The sequence below is a fragment of the Apteryx mantelli genome, chromosome 17 (assembly GCF_036417845.1).
Source record: "Apteryx mantelli isolate bAptMan1 chromosome 17, bAptMan1.hap1, whole genome shotgun sequence".
In the NCBI taxonomy this organism is placed as follows: Eukaryota; Metazoa; Chordata; class Aves; order Apterygiformes; family Apterygidae; genus Apteryx; species Apteryx mantelli.
Window position 1 is genome coordinate 16,661,129 of NC_089994.1, and position 22,741 is coordinate 16,683,869.

At 46.9% G+C, this 22,741-nt stretch overlaps 1 protein-coding gene across 2 annotated transcripts; it reads left to right on the plus strand.

The window, feature by feature from the left end:
* The first annotated feature begins 1,258 nt into the window (after nt 1–1,258).
* LOC106495677 (calcium release-activated calcium channel protein 1) lies at nt 1,259–21,793 on the plus strand. 2 transcript variants are annotated; one of them, XM_067306751.1, is made up of 2 exons: nt 1,259–1,306; nt 21,179–21,793. In XM_067306751.1, the coding sequence occupies exon 2, from the start codon at nt 21,185–21,187 to the stop codon at nt 21,743–21,745; it is 561 nt and encodes a 186-aa protein (XP_067162852.1). In that variant the 5' UTR covers nt 1,259–1,306; nt 21,179–21,184; the 3' UTR covers nt 21,746–21,793. The 2 variants fall into 2 exon arrangements, with proteins under 2 accessions (XP_067162852.1, XP_067162851.1); XM_067306750.1 differs by lacking the exon at nt 1,259–1,306 and adding an exon at nt 10,088–10,360.
* The last annotated feature ends 948 nt before the right edge of the window (nt 21,794–22,741 follow it).

Genomic DNA, 22,741 nt, shown 5'->3' on the forward strand with positions numbered 1-22,741 from the left:
GCACAGCGGCGGGGCGCGCGGGCACCCGGGCATGTGCTCGCCGCCGCCGCGGTGCCGGCTGCAGGGCCCCGGTGCCGGAGCCGTCCCCCAGCCTCCCCTGCTGCTCGGCCTGGCTTCGTCACCGGATCCCCGGGCAGGGGGATGCGGGCGCGAAATATGAACCCAGGCGCAGCCCTACACGTGGAGGCACCACGAGCGCGGCCCCCCGCAGCAAGCCCGGGCTGGGCATCCGGCCCCCTCCCAGCAGCGCTCCCACCCCGGCATTTACCTTTCCCGTCCATGGCATGCACGAAATCCCCGTGATACATTTTACTCTTTAATTTCTCCTCCAAATTGAAACTCCTGATGCTGACAATTTCCTCCACATCCGAGAGGTCCTCGTTCTCATCGTATCTCCTTCTGCCAATAGATCGCTAGAAAACAAAAATATATGGTACAGAAAATGGGGTTGGTGGGGAGCAAAGTGCATGAATCGTGCAGGATGATTTGATAAATATAATCTGGGAGAAATAATTAAGCTTGCAAGACACAAAATTAACAAAACCTTAACCAAAACAAGCCATAACACAGCTGCATGCACAACCTTTTCCATCTCGTGGCACTGAGCTAGACAAGAATAACAGGTGTTTGGCTGCAGAAAAACTAAAACTTGTGCTATTTTTTGGGAGCAAGCATTTAAATGCAAACACGAGACACACATAACTCGCTGAAAATTCACAAGCTACAGCACTGATGCATTTTGCAATCCCGTAAAAATCGTGAACGGCAGCCACGGCTCGTTAGCAACCGGATCATTTTTATTATTTTTGCACGTGAACACCAGCTAATTCCCCGGGGGGGGGGGGAGAGATCATTAAATCGGAGGCTCGGTATTCGGGTTTCGGTATTTACATAATCCAAGTGTTTCCATAGTCACACCGGAAGCCGCGATTTAAAAACAGATCGCATTATGTAACGCCGCGATTTATTTGCTTTCCATCGCCCCCCCCTTCTCCCCCCCCCCCGGCCCAAACCCCCCGTTTCTCGCAGCGCCCCGCGCGTTATTGCGGCGCGGCCAGAGCCTGCGCACTTTTCCCACGCCGAAAGCCAGGGGGGTCCGCGCAGAGGGGGCAGGAATGAGTTAACGGCGGCGAGAGGGGGGTGCGAGTAGGCCCGGCGGAGGCCGGTGCCGCTGCCCAGGGCCGGCGGGGAAGTTGCTGGCGGCGGCGGCGGCGGCGGCGGCGGCGGGCCGGGCGCGGCGGCGGCGGGGCTGCGCGGCGCGGCGCGGCCGGCGGCGGGGGACGGGGGACGGCGGCCGCGCACAAAGGTAGGTGCCCGGGGGGAGCGCGGCTGCACCGGCTGCCGCCGCGGCTCTGCGCCGCTCCCGGCGCTGCACACGCCGCTTCGCTCGGCACACATTTAAAATCCGCCCCGGCAGCCAAGCCTATACAAACACACACTTGATCAGCACAAACCCTTACCCGCAGGAAAAAAAAAATATTATTGTCCCACCCTCTCCTTCCCCTCGGTTAAATTCCACCCCCTTCCCGAGTGTCTAAGCTGATCTCTCGCAAACTAAGTAGCTCTGCTGCCTACATTTTACATGCATTTCTTCCCTTTGCAAACAATTAAGCAAAATCAATTAAAAGGCACAAATAGGAAATAGACAGAAGCCAGCTACACACCAATCTTCTTCCAGAGTCTTTCTCTGCCTCCATTTTTTTGGAGAGTTTCATCACTTAATTGTCAACAGTTCCTGTCCTGCATTTTTGGCCCAAATAGGGAGGAGGAAAAACAAAAGCCATCCAGGTCTCTCTAAAGTTTTGCAATTTTGCACCAGCACTTTTTTTTTGGGGGGGGGGAGGAGGGGGAGGGAAGGGGAGGGGGGCGGCGATGCGTTTTGCAAAGTCCTAAGGAACCATTTTCAGGCACTGCGTGTGGAGCGGGGCGCAGGCGTCGCAGTGCCCGGAACGTAAACAGTGGCGGGGCCGGGCCGGCCCGGGGGCGCCCGGGCGCTGGGCTCGCCGCCGCCGCCGCCGGCTCGCCCGCCCGCTCGCCCGCCGTGTTGTTGTCAGGTCACGAGTGCGCCGCGGGCGCGGCACGCAGGCGCTGAGCGGCGGGGCAGCGCGCCGCGGGGGCTGGGGCTGGGGGGCTGCGCGGCGCCCCGCGGAGCGACTGCGCCGCCAGCACAAAGGCGCGGAGCGGCGCGCGGGGGGGGGGGGGACGGCGGCTCCGCGGGCGCGCACGGCGAGCGGAGCGGCGCGGAGCAGAGCAGAGGGGCACCCGCGCAGCGCGGGCTCGGAAGTGCGCTTACTGTTTTTTGCTCGAAATCCCCCGCGACGGAACCAGCCGCGACCGTGGAAGAAGAAGGGGTGCCTCGGATAAGCAGCTGCAAATCAACGTTGGAAAATAATTAGTAACACTTAGTCTTACTGCTCCGTTTAATTAAGCGCCCTGTTTTGCATAGGCTTAATTTCTGTGTCTTCTCCTGTTACACGTGCGGCGAGAAGTTTGGCAAGATAGTCCTCCCAAAGTCAAAGGAGCTCTCTGCGGCAGCGTGCCACGGGCTTACGCGTAAAGCGTTGTGAGAGCTGCGTCTGTATTTATTTTGTAAGGATGGATCCTAATGTCTATAAAGATAATGTATTATTCAGTGTTAAAGAAAACAAAGTTGGGTTTATAATATGTGCGTACAACAGACAGAAATCGCAGATGACTGATGAGATTGCAAGTAAAAAGGAATTTATATAATAGAGATATTGATGTAGAAAATCTACGGTTTGGGATATGCTGCAGGCTCTTAAGATTCTCGGAGCCTTTCATTTCCAGAACACCAATTCACATCTAGTCCAGATTGAGACTGAGCAAATATTGGGACCATCTGAGTGCAACAGCAGGGTCAGACTGCAGGTTTTGAACAGCTGCCTTCAGGTTCCAGAGTGTTGCATGGCTCTGGAGTGACATCCTTTACCATCCAACCCCCGTCCCCCCAAAAAAGAGGACATCAAAGCATATCTAAACTCATGGTCATGGGCAGATGGCTTTGACAGCGCTCCTCTATTTTCCTTTTTGCAGATACAATTTTTGAGATTGACACTGAGAGTAACTGTGCTGCTACCTTCAGTATGGTTGTTGCTCGTGGGCAAGCAAAGATTGAGAACCACGGGCCTAGCCACTACAAATCTCAGCAGCAAATTTCAAACTGTTTCTATGGCTTTAATTTTCAGATCAGTTAAATGGAGACTAAACATTTTATTAAAATAGGGCAATTCTCTTTACTGTTCCTGTCTGCTTTTACCCAACAGAAACAAATTCATATAGAATCCAGTTACCTTTTGTATACCTAATCAATTAAATTCTAGGTACTATATCAACATATTAAATATTATGCAAAACATAAAACATTCAAATTCAACTTCATGGGCCTTTCTGGACATCTCTTTAGAAAGCTCCATATTTTAATGAACCATGACACATGGATAAAGGAAGATTTTGTCTCGCAGATAGAATACTACCTTAGGATTTAAGGTAGTAGACTTCTGTTTCTGAATCTGCCAGTAACTGTTTGCGGAATCTTGAAAAATCATGTAATCTTTCTCTAACATTTCCCTATTTGCAGATGATTTAACTTTATTATCATATAGAAGTGTTGTATAGGTTATACATTGAAGTGTGGATTCCAGATGTCTATTATATCAAATGCATTATTAATCCATAATCCTCAAAAGATGTCTGCATATGATGACTTTTCAGCCAAGATTACTCAATCTTAAAATTAAATGCATGTGTGCATCTGTAGGATTGAGGACAGAGTATTTGTATAAGTTAAATTGATGTTACTAGAGAATCATCAGACAAAAACACATAATCCATCCATTCTATAAAAGTCCACTGAAAAAGACAGAACAGAGACATAAAAGAAAATCAGCTCATTTTTCTAAATCTTTTTTTTGGATATGAGCAATCTGAGACTCTTGGTATATCAAGCAAACCCACCAAGGACTATATTGATCACATACACCTGGAAATACTAAAGCACATTATTGAAGTATGGAAGTAAATACGTTTCAGAAATATCACAGTTTTAATCTACAGACCTCCAGACATAGAAAATGCATTGTTAATCTTCTTTTAAGACAGAAATTATTTGTATTAAACTACAATTCATTCTACCATTAAAATAATATTGTAATCACTTAGTGTATTAATTCATAACAAAATAACTAAGCCACAAACTTAACTAAAAAAACGGGTATGATATAGATGATGAGAATATCCACAGCTGCATTAGATAGGATAAAAACATTTAGAAGCAATATTAAACCCATGTGCTTCAGGACACAGGTTAACTGCTAACAGATGAGGGTTAGGGCTCGTTTCCCTTCTGAGCAGGTCATTCCACAATTTTCCACCAGGGGGTTCTGATAGTGCCTGGTGCTGATCCTGTCAGGCAGCACTTGCTACAGCAGAGCCCATTACTGCAGCAAGTCAGGGTTTCTTTCCAATCCAGAATAAGGGAAAAACAATTAATATTGTGAAAAGGAGGGACGATTCTCGAGAAATGGGTTCAGATGAACTGCCTCTCCCCCTCCCCCCAAAAAACCTAGAAACCTTCTGTTTGATGTCAATTTAACTTAAATTTTTACGTTCTAATCATGTTTCACAATGTGTTCAATCTTGACCTTGTCTGCTTGAAACTAGGATCTGTCATTTAATAAAACTTACATTCCAAAGCTCACAATAAAGTAAGAACTCTAATTCTGTGCTTGGGATGGCTGTATGAAGAAATGGATTAATTTTGTCCCTATTGAGCTTTCAGACATACTTATTTCCCATTGGATAGAATGGACAGAAATAATCTTTTAAACATTTTAAAAAACATCTTTCAGCATGTAAGACCTACCATTACATACCTTACCTTGGGTTAAGATGTAAGGCTAGATATTTAACCACTTCATTGCTGTATGAAATAAGTTTAAAATGATTATATGATTTTCTAGACAAGACAGATCAAAATATTTAATCTCTAGAAATTCCATCAATTAAACTTTCAGTTTTACCTTAGATGAGATTAGAAGAGATACTTGCCTTAACTTCCTCACTGCTTTGGACTGCTGACAATCCTTTCTTTATTTGCTTCTTGCAATTGCTACTCCTGGTGTATTGTTTTTAATGCAGAACTACCATACTTTCCATTTTGTGGTAACCTGATTTGGTTTTGGTACGATAACAGGAACAAATGGAAGTGATCATTTGCATGTGAAGCTAGCAATATGGTTTAGAAAGAAAGACTGTTATGCAGAGGGTAGCACCTTTGCATGCTAAGTACCATATCACATTAATAGTGTCATATGGTACTCAGAGCACCTATACTTCCTATTCATTTCTCCTACAGAAAATACAGAAGTACATTTATAGCAGAAAATTTCATGAGTATCCTTGTGACAGTGTACAGATCTCTCAGGGCTCTCTGGAAAGAAACTTGGACTTCTGCCACCTGCTCCAATTGTGTTCATGCATAAATGATTCAGGGAATGGGTTGAAATTACCTGTAATTAGGGGTAATAGTGGGCTGCTGCTGAAAGGGGTGGTTCCCTTTCTCTTGTGCGCACCTCCCTCTTGCATTAGGTCTGGTGCTCATGCAGCCACAGGGTAAGTCAGTTCGGCGAGCGAATCCAACAGAAAGCTAATCCATCAAGAAAAAGTATTTTTCATCGGGTCAGCTTGCTGAGGTCTTTGCTCTGTAGCCATTTGAACACTGTAGTCTACAGAACAGTGAGTGGGGGGAGATGAAGGAAGAGTGCAGGACTACACCCTTTTGGTGGTCTCCTGTAATTGCACTGGTCGGAGGTAACATCAGACCACAACCTTGAACCTCCAGGACCATTTCAGGAGAACTCCCTGAAGCTTTTCTAAGAGTTAAGTAAGCATGGCTGACTCTTTATTTCAGCTAACTCAAGAATGGCAGTATAGAAGTATGTGCAATAATGAGTAGTTCGGTTTGGAAATAGAAGAATGTATCCTGTTTAGTTTGTATTTTACAGCTCAGAAATCACTGGATGGAGCATAAAGAAAAAAATGGGTACACTGTTATAGTGCTAACATTTTGGTTGAAGAAGAAGGCTTGATCCCTAATAATTTATGTTTTTTCTATTTAACAAACTGATTTTTTATTTTTGATAGGAAAGAAAATAATGCTTATTTTAAAGCTACAATGATGGAGCTTATAAGTTTGGAATTAAGCATGGTTTTTGTTTGGAAATGTGGATGGGACAGTATGAGATTTATTTACTGGCTGGGTCTGATCCAGTAGGTCCCTTTCAATACTATGTTTCTTTGAATGAAATATGAACTAAACAATATCAACTCATCAGCGTGCAATATTGTTACATCTTCCAAAGCCCTTTCTGATGAACAGAAACAGGAGTGATGGATAGAATGGAAAAACAGTGAGTTCAAAGCATTTTTATGTAACTCTTAGATCACAAGGGAAGTAAGTAACCTGGATTTACTATATGAAAAGCTTCCATTCTGACTAAACTTCTAATTTTGTTTAGTTATACTATGTATACTAAAAGCAGCACAATCAAGAAAGCGGTCTTTGTGCTGCAATACAGCAGGCACTCCATCTTTTTACCAACAAGACCTAACTCGTCAAGCAGTCTATTTTTAATACAATTATTTAGAAAGACAGCTGAAGTCCTTCTTAGTTAGACATTTCTCTCTCAGGTTTTTCTGTAGCTTACAGAGTACTAAATCAGATAAACAGCAGCTGTGGTAATGATGAATTCAAAATTTATAATTATACCCTATTCTACTTCTATAGCTATTTAATTAATGCTATTGAGTCTCCCTTTACAACAGCTTACACTTCTGCACCAATATCATAAATACAAGCATGTTCTTTTTTAGATTAAATCCGATTTTAGGAAACAGGACAAGAACTAGGTATTATTTGTGCAGTGGTACTCACACGTTATTTTACCATTCAACCATCATTGTGCACAAAGACAAGAAGAACCAGTGAATAATCTTGTTGCGTACACATGCAAAAACATATTTTGCATGGCCTATGAACAGCAATGCAAAATATTTTAAAATGTATGATTCCACAGAAATTAAATGACAGAGGAACAGTCTTAAGGAACCTTTGCTTGAGATGTGGGGGAAATTTTTATTGCTGTTTTTTGATGGTTACCATTTTCCCAAGTAAAATGCAGTAATGAAATCACAATATGGTTGTTACTCATTGCTTTGCAATCTGCTGCTCAGACTTAGCCTGTAGTATAAATGGGAAACAGAAAAAGCATTCTGATTGGGAAGATTGCTTTTTTTTTCTTTCTTTCTTTTTAAGAATTAAAACATATTGAGCAAAGAGTAGAATTTTCTAATGCTATTTTATGCTGGCCTTTCACTCAAATGGATCCTATGGAGTAGTATTGTCATCCCTAAAAGAGAAGGCAATAGCAAGCATTCCATGTAGTCATCTGCACAACAGCAAAGGTTTTACAGAAAAAGTCGGTAGGTCAAACTCATTCTCTTGCCAGAGGTGTTTTAATGCCCCTGCAGATAAAATCTCACCAAGAGTTGTTTTTAACATGAAGATTCAGTTTATTTCCTGACAAAGGTCATTCAGTTCTATTGCAGTAAGAAACTGTAGTTCCAGGAAACGTGTCTGGAGACTTCAAATCGTTAAAAGTATTCCTTGGATGCTTCAACTATCCCTTTTTAAAGAATGCTGTGTCAATTAACTAAAAAGTGTAACAGTGACCTATGTTAGTATAGATTGTCCTCAATTTTACATTAGAATATGTGTAACTAAGTGAATAACTTTGCAAATCAGAGAAAGGCATGAAGAGAGGAACACAGCAAACATGTTTAGGACTTATGTGCCACATTTTTTTTCCTGTTCATAAATAAGATAGTTTCAAAGCAACAGACAATTAGTAATATTTTTGATTATTTCTAATGCAACTAGTGTTGCAGTGATTCAGCTTGTATGTGACCATCCCTGTACCTGTAAATAGTAAAAATTATACTTCTCCAGGATTGCTTATTTCTATTGTTAAAATTCTGAATTTTTTACTAGGAATTGTTAGCAACGGGTTTCTTTCACATCCCTTAAGAACTCTCCAGATCCACAAGTTCTTCAGGGCACAAGCACAGTATTAAATGTCAAATTTTCAGAAATCCTCTTCATAATTGTGCCACATATTTGCTATGGAATTTGGCTCTCATTTCCCCTCTGTAAAATAAAGAAGAAAAAAAAACGGTGTAGCAATGTTGGGTGGTAATTAAGTCTTTTGACATTGACAGTATATATCAGTTGAAACATTCTGCTTAATAATCAGCTTTATCAATTATCAACTGTTGATAAAAGCTAGCTTATCAGCAGCACCTCAGAGGCAGGCCTCGGTTGAGGCTCCTGGAAGCAGCAGAGTGGGGACAAGATGGGGGACCCCTCTCCTCAGTGCGGGCCAGGGGGAGGCAGCAGAGGAGGGACAAGATGGGGACCCTTGCCTCAGTGCAGGCTGGGGGGAGGCGGCAGAGGGGGACAAGATGGGGACCCCTCTCCTCAGTGCGGGCTGGGGGGAGGCAGCAGAGGGGGGACAAGATGGGGACCCCTTGCTTCAGTGCAGGTGTGAGGAGGTAGCAGAGGGGGGACAAGATGGGGGACCCCTCTCCTCAGTGCGGGCTGGGGGAGGCAGCAGAGGAGGGACAAGATGGGGACCCCTCTCCTCAGTGCGGGCTGGGGGAGGCGGCAGAGGGGGGACAAGATGGGGACCCTTGCCTCAGCGCAGGCCGGGGGAGGCAGCAAAGGGGGGACAAGATGGGGACCCCTCTCCTCAGTGCGGGCTGGGGGAGGCGGCAGAGGGGGGACAAGATGGGGACCCCTCTCCTCAGTGCGGGCTGGGGGAGGCGGCAGAGGGGGGACAAGATGGGGACCCCTCTCCTCAGCACAGGCCGGGGGAGGCAGCAAAGGGGGGACAAGATGGGGACCCCTCTCCTCAGCGTGGGCTGGGGGAGGCGGCAGAGGGGGGACAAGATGGGGACCCTTGCCTCAGCGCAGGCTGGGGGGAGGCGGCAGAGGGGGACAAGATGGGGGACCCTTCGCCTCAGCGCGGGCCAGGGGGAGGCAGCAGAGGGGGGACAAGATGGGGACCCCTCGCCTCAGTGCAGGCCGGGGGGAGGCGGCAGAGGGGGACAAGATGGGGGACCTCTGGCCTCAGTGCAGGCTGGGGAGAGGTGGCAGAGGGGGGACAAGATGGGGGACCCCTGGCCTCAGCACGGGCCGGGAGAGGTGGCAGAGGGGGGACAAGATGGGGGACCCCTGGCCTCAGCGCGGGCCGGGGGAGGCGGCAGAGGGGGGACAAGATGGGGGACCCTCGCCTCAGCGCGGGCCGGGGGCAGGCAGCATAGGAGGGACAAGATGGGGTCCCCTCGCCTCAGTGCAGGTGCGGGGAGGCGGCAGAGGGGGACAAGATGGGGTCCCCTCGCCTCAGTGCAGGTGCGGGGAGGTGGCAGAGGGGGACAAGATGGGGTCCCCTCGCCTCAGCACGGGCCGGGGGGAGGCGGCAGAGGGGGGACAAGATGGGGTCCCCTCGCCTCAGCGCGGGCCAGGGGGAGGCGGCAGAGGGGGGACAAGATGGGGGACCCTCGCCTCAGCGTGGGGCAGGGGGAGGCGGCAGAGTGGGGACAAGATGGGGTCCCCTCGCCTCAGCGCGGGCCAGGGGCAGGCAGCAGAGGAGGGACAAGATGGGGTCCCCTCGCCTCAGTGCAGGTGCGGGGAGGCGGCAGAGGGGGACAAGATGGGGTCCCCTCGCCTCAGTGCAGGTGTGGGGAGGCGGCAGAAGGGGGACAAGATGGGGTCCCCTCGCCTCAGCGCGGGCCGGGGGAGGCCCACAGCCCCTCGCGCCTCCTCCCTCACGGCGGGCGGCCCCGCAGGCGCGAAGCCGGCGGCGACTCCCCCCTCCGGCTGCCCGCCGCGCTGCCGGGAAGCGGCCGAAGGGAGGCGGGGGCCGCGCCGCGCCGCGCAGCCCAATGAGGCGGTGGCGGGGCGGTGCCGGCGGGCGGCGGCGCGCAGGCTCGCAGCGCCGCGGCGGCAGCAGGCGCGGCCCCAGCACCGGCAGCAGCCGCCGGGCGCCATGGGGTGTTAGAGCAGCTGGCGCCCTCGCTCTCCAGCCGGAAGGAGCCGCCGCCGCCGCCGCGTGCCTCCCTCTCCGCCCCGCTCGGTTCCTCTTCCCGCCTCGCTCGCCGCCCGGAGCCCATGAGCCTGAACGAGCACTCGATGCAGGCGCTGTCCTGGCGGAAGCTCTACCTGAGCCGCGCCAAGCTGAAAGCCTCCAGCCGCACCTCCGCGCTGCTCTCCGGCTTCGCCATGGTGAGCGGCCCGGCCCGCCGGGCGCCGCTACCGGCCCGCCGGGGCCCCCGCGCGCTGACAGGCCGCCGGGGAGCGGGACGGGCGGGACGGGGCGCCCCGAGCCCGGGCAGCGGCCGGCGGCGACCGTCCGCCCGGGCCCCTCCGGTGACAGCTGCTCCGCGCCGAGCTGCCCCGCGGCCGGGCCGGGAACGGGGCGGAGCAGCCCGGCGCCCCCCGCCGCTGCAGCCCGGTGCGCGGCCGCTCGCTCCCGTGGCCTCCCGGCCGCAGCGCCTCGCTTTTTTTTTTTGGGGGGGGGGGGGAGGAGGAGAAGCCCCGAGCGCGGCGGTGCTGCCGAGCGCTCCCGCTGCCTTGCCCGCACCGCGGCCGCGCAGGCAGGCGCTGCTCTGGCGCTGTTTTCGGCTGAACTGAGCAAGATAGCTGAGTGAAAGTGGCGGCGAGCCTCCAACTCCTATTGCTCCTTAGTAATTGTGGTTGCAGTTTTCCCAAGACCTTTATTTTAAGGAAATCGGGGAAGTTACTTAATTTGGAGAGTGGTTTTGGTGCATGTTTTAGAGATGTCTCTTTGTTGTTGTTGCTCTTTTTAGTTGTTTTAGGGTTTGATATAGAGGAGAACTAGCCTGGTAATCCTAATTATTTGAAACGGGATTAGTTGGAAGTTAGTTTGCGATACGGTAACTCACTGGCTCCACCACATCCTGCCTGCTAACCTGTAGCAGCGCCCTGTGTTCAGCAGTGAATCCTGGATTGTACGGCTGGGAGGGGGTTTTCCTTTTGTTTATGACTTTTGCACGGATTTAAAAAAAAAATATATATATATATATATTTTTTTTTTCAGCCGTAAGAGATATTGCCCTTACCGGCCATTGGTGCGGCTGGAGGATGCTTTTTGAAAACCCAGCGGCTGGTGGGCAGCAGCCGTCGGGCGGTCACATAAATGTCACCGCTGTTCTTCAACGGCTAAAAACGGACCGCGGCTCTTCGGGACTGCCCGTGGCCTGGTGCTCGCTTGACTGACAGGCAACGGTGCGAGGGCGGCGGCGGCGGCGGCGGGTTGCTGCTCCCGGGGCAGCGCGCACCGCCCGCGAGCTCGCCCCGCTCCGCACCGCACCGCCCCGCACCGCCCCGCTCCGCTCCTCGGGGGGTTTCCCGGTCGTGCGCCCGTCGCGCTACCACGGAGCGGTTGCCGGGGTTGTTTCTTGATTCAGTATTTTCCATTAAGCGTGAGAGCTAACATGGGGAAGAGCTGTGGTTTGTGGGGATTTTTTTTTTTAAACACTTTTTGAAATAAGGGAGGCTGTAAATAACTGAATCTGCAGGATATTAGACTTCCGTAAGGATTTTTTTTAAAGCCATACTCAATCTGTTGTACTTAACCTATTAAATCCCTTTGCTTTTTTTTTTTTTTTTTTGTAAGTATATGCCACAAAACCCCCATGGATATATGGAGTATGGCTGACTTCCCTCTTGATTCTCTGGGAGAGAGCTCTAAGATAAGAGCCCACTGTCCTGCAGTTGAAAACTGCGACTTTTTTAATTGAATTTGTGGTGTTTTGGGTAACTCAGGAAAAAGGCACTTTGTTCTGATTAGCAAAATCTCTGGTAGCTTTGCAGTGCTTATGGTTTGAATCTGTCCTTACCAACTTCTGCATTGAAAACAGGGCCTCTGGCACACCTATGCAACGCTACTAAATTCAGCAGGTTCTTTGGCAACTCACCTTGGAACAATTTGCTACCAAAGCACAACCTAATCTTAGATCTAAAAGTTAAAACAGCAGTTAAGTATCATTGTTCCCCAGTTTTCCTTATCTACACAGGAAAGAGCGAGCCTAGATGACCCATCCAAGACCACCCAGTAAAATGATGGGAATTGACAGTACTGGAATGTGCTTGTTTTCAGGCCTGCTCCCTTGATCCTCGCTCTTTTATTAAGCAATACTTTCATCCTTTAGTATGAACTAAGTATCCACGAAACTATTCCTTTGTTGTTGGACTAATCGCATATATAACTGCAACCGTTTTTCAAAGCTTATTCCCTCAAGATCGATTAAGAGTACCCCAGTTAAATGGTGTACGCGGGTGTCAAGAGATTGCACGGGTCAGTTATATGAAGAGTATGAAAATGCTCGGCCAAGTTTTGTGTTCACCAGCATTACGCTTCTGCAGTGAGGACTGGTTAAAAACCCGTTTGAATGTGAATTCTGTTTTGGAGCTACGCATTGCAGTGCTGCTGTGTGCTAGCTCCGGAGAAGCAGATGCGCAGTCCGGTGATCGCAAGCCGTTGTTAGAGCTAACGTCACGGGAATAAACCTGAGCGCTTTCTTCGCGCAGGCTTCTGGGGACGTTACTGTCCAGTGCCATGTGTCTAGGAGGAAATCCGTGAAGTTTATAATTCTGCATTCGGGATGCTCTCCCAATCTGTGGCGCCAGCAAGTAATATCAGTCTCCAAATTGTTAGGTGTAGCAAAAGAAATTCTCGACGAGCGTACGTGTAGTTGGTGAAAGACCTGGGGGTTCGGCTGATTACTTGTGCTGACTGATCTCCGCCTAGTAGAGGCATTTGGTATTTCTCACTTCTTCTGCTTTAAATCCCAGGTCTTGATATATGATTTTTCTCTTCTATGCCTGTCCTTATTTCTTAATCCAGCCCATCTCCAGTGCTGGCTGTCACCACTGGAAATATTTAGCAGAATATACCCATTATTGCTAACACTGGCTCATCCACACACACCAGGATCAAGAGCTCTAATGCAGACAGACTGTGGGCAGGGTTTCTAGTCTGAACAGAACAGACTCGCTGGCTTCGTATCATCATCAGAGTCGTATCACACGCTAGCGTGACCACCCCATGTTACCTGAGTTGCAAATATCATATGGAAATTGTTAAATCACAACAGTCATCAAACTGAAAAATTCCCCTCCTCCCCCCTTTAATAGCTCTGTGGAAAAAAAACTCGGCCTAAATTAGGGATCTAAATTATGTTACCAATGTGCTTGACTGACCCAATTATTTAGAATTTTGAGGACGTTATTTACCAGGCAGTACATTTGACTCGTAAACGGCTCTGACGATGCAAACTGGCTAGGCTGTCGCCTAAATAGGAATATACCAGCCTCAAACGCTGAATACTGTCAGAGAGGTGCCAGCTCTCGCCTTTGAAGTATAGCCGATACAGTCTTCTGAAGTCATCTTTTGTAAAAGACTGACTGCACTGATGAATGTTTATGAAACTAATTTCCATAAAAGCAGTCGATATGGCCTAGGTAAGACCCAGAGCCCGCTGCTGCGCAGACGCTTGAGACAGCGTGGTCCTCCTCTAGTAAAGTTTACTCTGCGGTTGTAAACACTGAATGATCTCTCTTTAGAAGTTGTTTTAGCTCTGTTTCTCTGAATTGCTAGTAGAATAGCATGCAATAGCTGTATTTTGTAACCTGCAGGAAAGCGTTACAGGCCTGCCTTTATGGCTGCTGCCACCACTTACGATTGCGCTGCTGTTGCACTTACAGGTTAGAACTGTGCTCTGAAGAATCTCCCGGGTATAAAAGGCCTCTTATATTTGCTTACAGTCATGAGAGCGGCTTTTTGTTGCTCCTTTGAGCATCCCTGCCTCAAGGTTGCAGCCGAGCGAGAAGGCAGCGTGGAAGAGAGCGCTCGGGGCTCTTGCCGTGCTCTGTCTTGCAGCGGCTTTGAGCGGCTGCTTGTGGCTGCTGGAACTTGGAGGATGTAAAGTTGATATTAAGCCACTGCTGTCTTCTCCCTGCTGTGCTGTGTAATCTGACCTTGTACTTGCAATATAGATTTATTGTAAGTAACACTCTGTAGAAGTACTACCTCTTCCAGATGCATTTACTCTGATTATATGGGTATTAACCTTTTCATGTTTACCAACAAAACAAAATTAAATCACGTGTTTGTATTCAGGTGGTGGCTTCAGTAAATATGAATGTTTTTTGCCATTCTGCAAAATATGACAAGCCATGAAGCTGATATTCTAGGCTAAAGGATAAATGATGTATACTTTCTCTTCCGTTTAAAACCAGTAACAACAATATCATTATTTTGACTTATCTTTTTTTAATTTCCGGTGACTGGTTCTGGCCCAAACAGAGTCATATTGTATGAGTTTGTTATGGCTCGTAATGAATGGTACAGAGACTATGGGGAGCTTGGCTCTGTGCCTGCGTCTCTAAGAACAAGTAGTACTGTCAGGAAAACCGAGACTGACCGACTCCGGAGCTGATGGCACAGCTAGAGAAGTGCTCATTTCCGATGATCTTACGACACCTATCTCATCCCCAGCCTCCCCTGTGGTCCCGCACGTGGGTAAGCTGGGGCTATAAGATGGGATTTGGTATTGAAATTGCCTTTTGATGTGAGCCTCAAGACTTTGAGAAGCCACTTCTGTGGGCTTTTTGTTTCTTCGGCTGAGGTTAGTGTGTATTATGAAGAGTCACTTCCGTATGTAAATATATGGCTAACTAGATTTAATCAACTCTTGTCATTGCTGCAACAGAGGGAGGTAAGGTGTACAGAGGCTGAAGCACATGTTTCTGTGGATAGGTGTTGATTAAACTCGTAGTTATCACAGTATAACTTGGGGTATGTTGGTGCGGCAAGGTGAAGGTATTTCTGTAACACTGGTGACCTTACCCAGGTGTGATTTGCGTCCTCCTCTCGCTGTTTGGAAGGACCCTTACAATACGTAGCCGCGATGTTCAATCAGCACAGCTTTCTTATAAACTGCTCCCACCAAGCTGGTTCTGTTCCCTGACTGTGGGAGAATTGTCTTGTCCTCATCAGTTTCCTGCCTAGGGATGGTGGAAGCGGCTGGGGAAGAGGAGGTGAGAGCAGGCGTGCAAGGACACGCAGATAATTCTAGACCTGGATTCGTTAATGGTGCTCGGTGTCTTTAGTAAGAGTGATGCTTGAGGTAAAATTCTCATTTCTGAAGGGGCTTTGCTTGTTGTAAGAAATCTGCGATGCAGCTAGCTCCCTGAGTGGTACGCGCAGTAAGAACGTGAGCATGCCGAGAGCCAGTGTTTCTCAAGGTATTCAGTTAAGTGGGTCATTAGGAGATCTTCTGTATTTAAACCCAGTAGCTTTTAATAATGAAACTGGTTTCTTGCTCTGTTGTTCCTGTCTGAATCTTGGCTAGAAAGGACAGGAGAGCAGTTTTCTTTGGAGCTTTAGACTGGTCAAAGCCTTCTGTAGGGTTCGGGGGGGCAAATCTACAGCCACCCCCTCACGTGGCCTTCGGTAGCTGTTGACCCAGCCCCTGGCTATATAGAATGTATTCAGCTGAAATCAGGCAGTTTGTGGAAAAGTGGCCGCGTGCATCGATCAGAACTGGCAGCGAAGAGTTTGAATCGGCTGTGGCTCTGTCAGGTTTAAAGCTGTTTGTCTCTCCCGTGGCTTGCTGAACTCAGTCTTGCGTCTCGGCTGCGTGTTGATGCTGGTATTGGATACTATGGGGGAGAGAGGATAAAAGCCCATGCAGTATGACAGTTAGGACCCGGGCTCCCAGCCGGTGTTATATTCCTTCCTACCAAAGCTAGGAGTCGTCTCTGCAGAGAAGGGGAGGAGAGGAAGTCCTCTGTACATAGCTCATAGCTGGTATAGATTTGCTTTGGATAAGGCATTTTGTTTCCTTTTCTGTAAAGCAGTAGCTAGTGATTTTGGAAAAGATGCAAGCCTGTGATTAAGTCAAAACCCTCTTGACGACTGTATTCACTGCTGCTGTTGCTTCATGTGATAACAAAGAGCAGTTGCCTCTTTCTCCTATGTTGAAAAGTCTTGAGTGTCAATATGACCTGCTACATGGGTGGCTCCTTGTACAGTTCTCCTTCTGTTTTCCTTCTGATGTCTGTCATGCTTTATTTTCCCTAGTTACTTTTTCCTTCAGAGAACACAATCCTAAAGCAGAAATTGAGCTTAAAATTTACATTATGCTGGAATTAAAACCAAGTTAAGTGAAACCAGCCTGTTGTCTTGTGGCTTATAAAACTGGGGGATAATGCTGAAAATTGAATCAGGTCGCTAATTTATGTGCTGCTGTTGTGGTAGGAAGGAACAAAAGACAAGCCAGGGCAGTTGCTTCTCCTGCGATTAGAAGCCGTATGAGCTTTTCCAGCTTCATTTGCAGCTGTGTGTGTGACTGAGGATTGTTCTTTATGGAATATTGTGTTGCTGCTGGTGGAAACTTTTATTAGTATAGCATAGCTCGCCTCTTGCAAAGCTGTGAAGCTGATGTTTATCAGATGCACTGTGTAAGTGCTCTTGTGAGGATAGAAACCTTCATAGCACTCAGGACTTTTTTTTTTTTAAAGCAGGAACCTCATTTACACCTTTTTAGTCCAACAAGATATGGAAGCATCATACACAAGCAAGTGAAATGAATTTATTTCAAGCTATTAAACTATAGATAAAATTGAAATGCAGCTTCTTCTAGAGTGCAGGTGGTTCAGTTTCTTGTGGTGTGGTAGGAATCAGGCTGCCGTGATGCTTTCTGTGAAATCCAGGATTGTCAGAAGCCTCGCCACGACTGTGTGCACAAATTTACTTGTATTTTAAAAGCATCTGAACTCCAGTCCTGCTTCTTAGCAGCGTGAGAGTCCTTTAACTTCATCAAGAAGCTGTATTTCAGATTTACAGCTTTGTCAAGGGCTGCAGTAAGTCTGTCAGTCATTTCTGTAGGATGATCTGATGTTAAAGTTAGCTCCTATTTGAGCCAGGGATTAGACTGGATGACATCTTGAGATCTCTTCCAGCCTGGCTTGTTCTGTGATTATGTAGCAAAGCAGGATGCTTGCAGCAACCGTGCTGGCTGCACAGTAGAAACCAGGAGGCAAATGTTTGAAGAAGCTTTAAAAAAGGCGAAGGAAATGGTGCTGAAGTGCATCGTATTGGCTGCCGTGCCGACTTAATGACAGTTCCTGCCCTGAAGGGCCTACGTTTGGAAAGTGTCGAAAGTTGATAGAGGGCACGGAGGAAAAAACCCTCCCGCGTGCAACATCAGCATGTACGTAGAAGGTCATGTTTTACGTGGACTTAGATCGTATTAGATATGTTCACTGGGGCCTTGATGCTGCAAGTGTTGCTTTACAAGAGCAGTTGCAATCTGTGCATTTTGAAATCCCAGCGTGAGCAAAAGAGACAAGGAACTTCTCGTCGCTGTTTGAAAACAGGCACGGGCCTGATAAACCAAAAAGCCCCATTTTCCATTAGGTGCCTGGTTCGAGATTGGCCCGGGCAATAAAGAACAGAGGCTTGCAACTGAAAAGAGTTGGCGGTCTGTCCGCTAGTTCCTTGACAGTCTGAGGAGATGGAAAACATGAACTAGTTTTTCTCTTATGGGTCAAGCAGGAGTTATTCTGCCAGGCAGGAGCACACGCAGGCTTTGCTGTGCCCCCTGGAGACTTCCCATCAACTTCAGGAGACCTTGAAATCCTGCAGACCTTCTGCATCTGCGACCTCCCCAAAGTCCCCATTTGAAGCGAGTTCTGAAATGTCCGTTAATCCACGTGAATGGGAAAGAAAAGTGTTTTCCTGCTTTTCCCACTTGTTCTTTCAGGGTGTTGCTAACCCTGAGTGTTACCACGTTACTTACAACTGCAGCTTTGCTCAGTGCGTTTTCTTTTTGCTTAAGGGTGTCTCTGTCCAGCTAATTAGTTTCAGTGTAATTTTTTCCTTTCCTGTCTCTTTTTCTTATGCATATAGCCTCTAGCTTCTATCACATGTTCTCACTGAGGAGGGTTTAGGAAAAGCATCCAACTCCCTTTCTGGGAACTTGCCATCTGCAAAGAATTTTCAATGTATTGGTGGAGCTGCACTTAGTGCATCTTTCTTGTAAGTATATCTTGAATGTTCAAAGTGGGGATCTTTTACTGCTACCCACTGGAGTCCATGAAGCTGTGATCCTGTCAGAGTCAATAGAAATATTTTTCCAGACGCTGTGGTCTCCCAGGTTGCTAAATTGCACTGTTTTCTCTCAAAGCAAGCAGATGTTGTCTCCCTTTCAGCAGTTCTGTTGTTCACCTTGGTGTGGGATCTGTCCTGGCCCAGCACTTGACACTGTTAGTGTTTTTCCCTTGTGGTTCCAGCCATGGAGAGGAGGTCATGTTACTTATTGGCAGGATAGCTAACTTCTGACTTGAACAACTTCAAGTGTCGTTCCTAACGCTGGCGTCCCTTGATGCTTGGCACCAGGGCTCTGCTGGCACAGAAGCTGCGCTGGGAGGGATTGAGGCCAGGGAAGATGCTGAAGCTGGCCCAGGGGTGTCCCAGTCTCCTCTAGGAACCTGCCCTGGGAGCTTCTCCTCCCCTGCAGGTTTGTACATGAGGTTTTTGGGGTTGGGACAGCTGGGTGCCATGTCTCTGCTTTATTCACACTTTGACTTGTTAACATCAGCCCAAACTGAGGAAAATGGGCGTCACCTATGGTGGTGACTACTTGGCTGCCGGTTTATTTTGCACATGCTAAAAGGCAAGTACCTGGGCTACCTTTTAAAAAAGTGCTGTAGACGCTACCCCTGCTTCTAGAGAAAGCACACTTGGTGCTGGAGTAGCATGGCATGGTTTGAGCTGAAGGAAGTTAACACCCTTCCTGCTCTGGAGGTTAGTTGTGACGAGTGTTAAGTAACAGCTAGAGCCTTGCTGAGCTTCAGAAAGCTCTTGCTTTATGAGATGATTTTGGGCCTACCAAAACAACAAACTTTCTCTGCAAAGCAGCTATGTGTTAATGTATTTGTCAGCCATATAAACCAAAGCCTTGCTTGTGTAGCTGGAACTCGGATTTAACCTGTTCCGTCAGTGGGTGAAGGTTGTAGGTACTGCTGGGGTCACTCATTTAGGGTAACGCCCAGCAGTGTTAAAAATGAAGCCTTTTAATCCAGGAAGACTGGGATTCCTGGCCTGGACCGCTCTTCTTTTGTACGGTTTGCTTGTTGTCTCTATGCTTCTGTCTGTGCTAGTGCAGGCACGGAGCTATCTGGGTGTCTGAATGCTGCTTAAATTAGTCTGGTTTTCTGCAAGATTTTGTTTTGATGGTGCGTACAATTAGAGCCAAATCAGAAACAGGTATGTTTAGATTAAATGTGATTACTTAGCGTTTCTTTTAGCTCAGTATGGGCTGAGAAGAGGAAGAAAGATTTCTTCCTCTTGGCTCTCTCTTGAGATGGGAGGAGAATAGTAGCTCCAGAACAGCTGGGATGTTGGAATTATGAAATTCTGACTAAACTCCAGAATCAGATGTTTGATATCATTATTACATAGAGACTTTGAGCAGTGAAAATGTAAATTTTCTTTTATACTTGGGGAATTAAATATTTAATCATCAGTTTTTTTTAAGGAAAATTAAAAAAAAATAGTCTTTATCTTGTGAAGCTCTTTAGTGTCTTATTTGGCTATGTTACTGTCATAAGTGCTAGTAATAGACTAAGACTGTATCAGTGGGAATAAAAGAGCCAATTCTTTTGTGCACTGTGTCGTAATAACCGGTTTCACAGTCTTTTTGAGGGCAAAATGATAAGCTACAGAAGAGCTAAGTCAATAGCTTAGCGCTGCCCAAAGTCTGTCTGCCCCCTCCGCAGTTACCCGGGCCTGTGCCAGCGTCATCGGTCATCGGGGCACTGCTGAACCAGGTCGCCCAGCCTGGCAGAAGGTGACTACCTCTTGCCCGGGTTAGCTTTCACTGGGATAGCAAGCTGTCGTTTCAACAGAGGATCAAGAGTGGGTGGCCAGCGTGCAGTTATTGCTTTCGTCACACGAACAGGAGGATTTCCGCTATGAACAGCAATTAATTATTAGTTCAGATGGTAGGAACTGCTGTGCTGTCTGGCTGTGGGGTCTGAGCACGCTGAACGGAGTGATTTCTTCTGGTATCTTTCCCCTGTAACTTAAAGAGCATCTAGCAATGTCTGGAAGCACTTCGTCTTTCATTTTCTGGGAGACTTGTTTTTCTTTCCTCCAGCCTTCTCTACACTTCTTCCCTCTAACAGGCCTGTTTGGCCACCCTGGATATGGAGGCATTCATGTTTTAAATGGGTGTTCTGGAGTCTGCTTAAATGCTTCTTTTGAGTGAAGGAGTAAAACCGAGAGCCCCGTGGAAAGGTGATCTTTTTAATGAAAGGTTCCTGCTCCTGCTCTTCAGAACTTGAACGCAGATATGTAACAAAAAAGGACCGCCAAGATTGTGAAGGGCAGTCCACTGCCTTCACAGGCTTTCATGTTATAGATACCTACTTCAAAAGAGTTTGTAAAGGATTCGTTTTACATACTTGGGGCACAAAACACTTCCTAATACACTGTACAAACCCTAAAATCCATAGTAAAAGATCAAAAGCTGCCAGTAAAATATACTACAGAGAAGAAGAAATCTTTAATTTAAGAATCCAAGTGTGTTGATCATAAGGTCCAGCTGTTCTGTTGGGATGAGCTGGAGGTGGCAAGGTGGTTGTGCTGTTAACAGCTTTTTTGTATATTGATGGTTTGCTTTACAGCTGAGCAGTAAGTAAAAACAGGCCTGAATTTAAGTGTGCTTTCATACCTCAGATGTAAATTCTGGCCAGATGAAAAGGCTGCAGAATAACATGAAGAGAAATTTAAATGTGGGTGATTATTTCGTTTGGATCAGAAGATACTCCTGAAACATTTGAACTCTAAATAAGTATTTTTATTGTCCAGACATAAATAGAAAGAACTAGAATGTGACGTTTAATTATCCTGGAATAAAAATAGTTGCAGTGAGCAGATTTAAACTTGTAATATCTATGTCATAATATTATTTGACTATAGATTATTCTGTCTTTTTTCTTCCTTTTCAGGTGGCTATGGTGGAAGTGCAGCTAGATGCAGATCATGACTACCCTCCAGGTCTCCTGATAGCTTTCAGTGCCTGTACTACTGTCCTAGTTGCAGTTCATCTTTTTGCACTCATGATAAGTACTTGCATTCTTCCAAATATAGAGGCTGTTAGCAATGTGCATAATCTCAACTCGGTAAAGGAATCGCCCCATGATCGTATGCATCGGCACATTGAGCTTGCCTGGGCATTTTCTACTGTTATTGGGACTTTGCTCTTTCTTGCAGAGGTGGTGTTGCTCTGCTGGGTGAAGTTTCTCCCCTTAAAGAAGAAGCCTATTGATTCATCCCAGAACAGCAATTCTACCATCACATCAGGAGAGGCAGCAGCCATTGCATCAACATCTATTATGGTTCCTTTTGGGCTGATTTTCATTGTGTTTGCAGTCCACTTCTACAGGTCACTGGTGAGCCATAAAACAGACAGGCAATTTCAAGAACTGAATGAACTTGCTGAATTTGCACGGCTCCAGGATCAGCTGGATCACAGAGGTGATACCCTCTCCCCAGGTGTTAGCCACTTTGCATAAACCTGTACTTAAAGAAAATAAACGCACTATTCTGCTTCTGCCTTGCCATGTTGACTCCCCCATGCATGAACCGGGTGAACTATGGATTCGTTTTTAAAGAGAGATTTATAAATGTTGTTCTAACTCTTTATGGGGGAAAAAAAGTGTTGTTGTCTTAACATTGTGGATAGCTGATGTCTGGAGGAATGGATGGTGGGGTGCGCTTGCCCTGCGCGAGCCTTCCTCCTCTAGTGAGCACTGCGTAGATTGCTTCTTGTTAATGTTGAGTGGCGGCTACATAAATACGTGGAGAATAACACTGTAATTTTTGGTATTTGTCAGGGATGGATAGAGAAGCACATTTCCTTTCTTTATTTGATGTTGGCATTTACTAGAAGATACTGCTTGTCCAATACATGTTGCATGGCGTGATACAAATTACTTGGGATACACAGCAATTAGCACTTGGTTTCAGTGCTAGTGCTGTGCTCTCTAGAAAGCCTGACAGATGGTAAAAGTGAAAGCTTTCCCACCACTTTCCCCAGTGTGTTTTGCTGCCAAGTAATTATTATTTCACTGATTTCTCCAGCACCTTCTCCCATGGCAGTTACACATTTTATAGCCCACTAAACACCCATGACTAGTCTTACTGTGATGTGGTATGGCCACATGAGTTGGACTGAGACTCTACTACACTCTTCTGTGGAAGAAAATAAAAGCAATACGTGTTTTAAAGTCCTCATGAGCTGGCATTATCTGAAGATAAGAATTGCCTGTTTTTCATTTAGGAATCTTTTTTAAAAAGAAGAAACTAAATGGAAATTATCACTGGATAATTTTTGTTTGCTTGAAAATCAGAACCACTACTGTTTTTTTCCAAGCCAAAGTGGTAACTATTTTATACTTTTATATAAATAAATATATTTTTTTAATAATCCTCAGATACAAGCAGCAAAAGGCACTTTCTCTATGTTGGATTCCCAAGTAATTAGCTATGCCTTGGATTTCCTTGTTTAG

Excerpts from the sequence above, each read along its gene's own strand:
- LOC106495677 (XM_067306750.1), top strand. The coding sequence starts at position 10,247 with ATGAGCCTGAACGAGCACTCGATGCAGGCGCTGTCCTGGCGGAAGCTC. Across the intron at positions 10,361-21,178 it reads TGCTCTCCGGCTTCGCCATG|GTGGCTATGGTGGAAGTGCA; the intron begins GTGAGCGGCCCG and ends CTTCCTTTTCAG.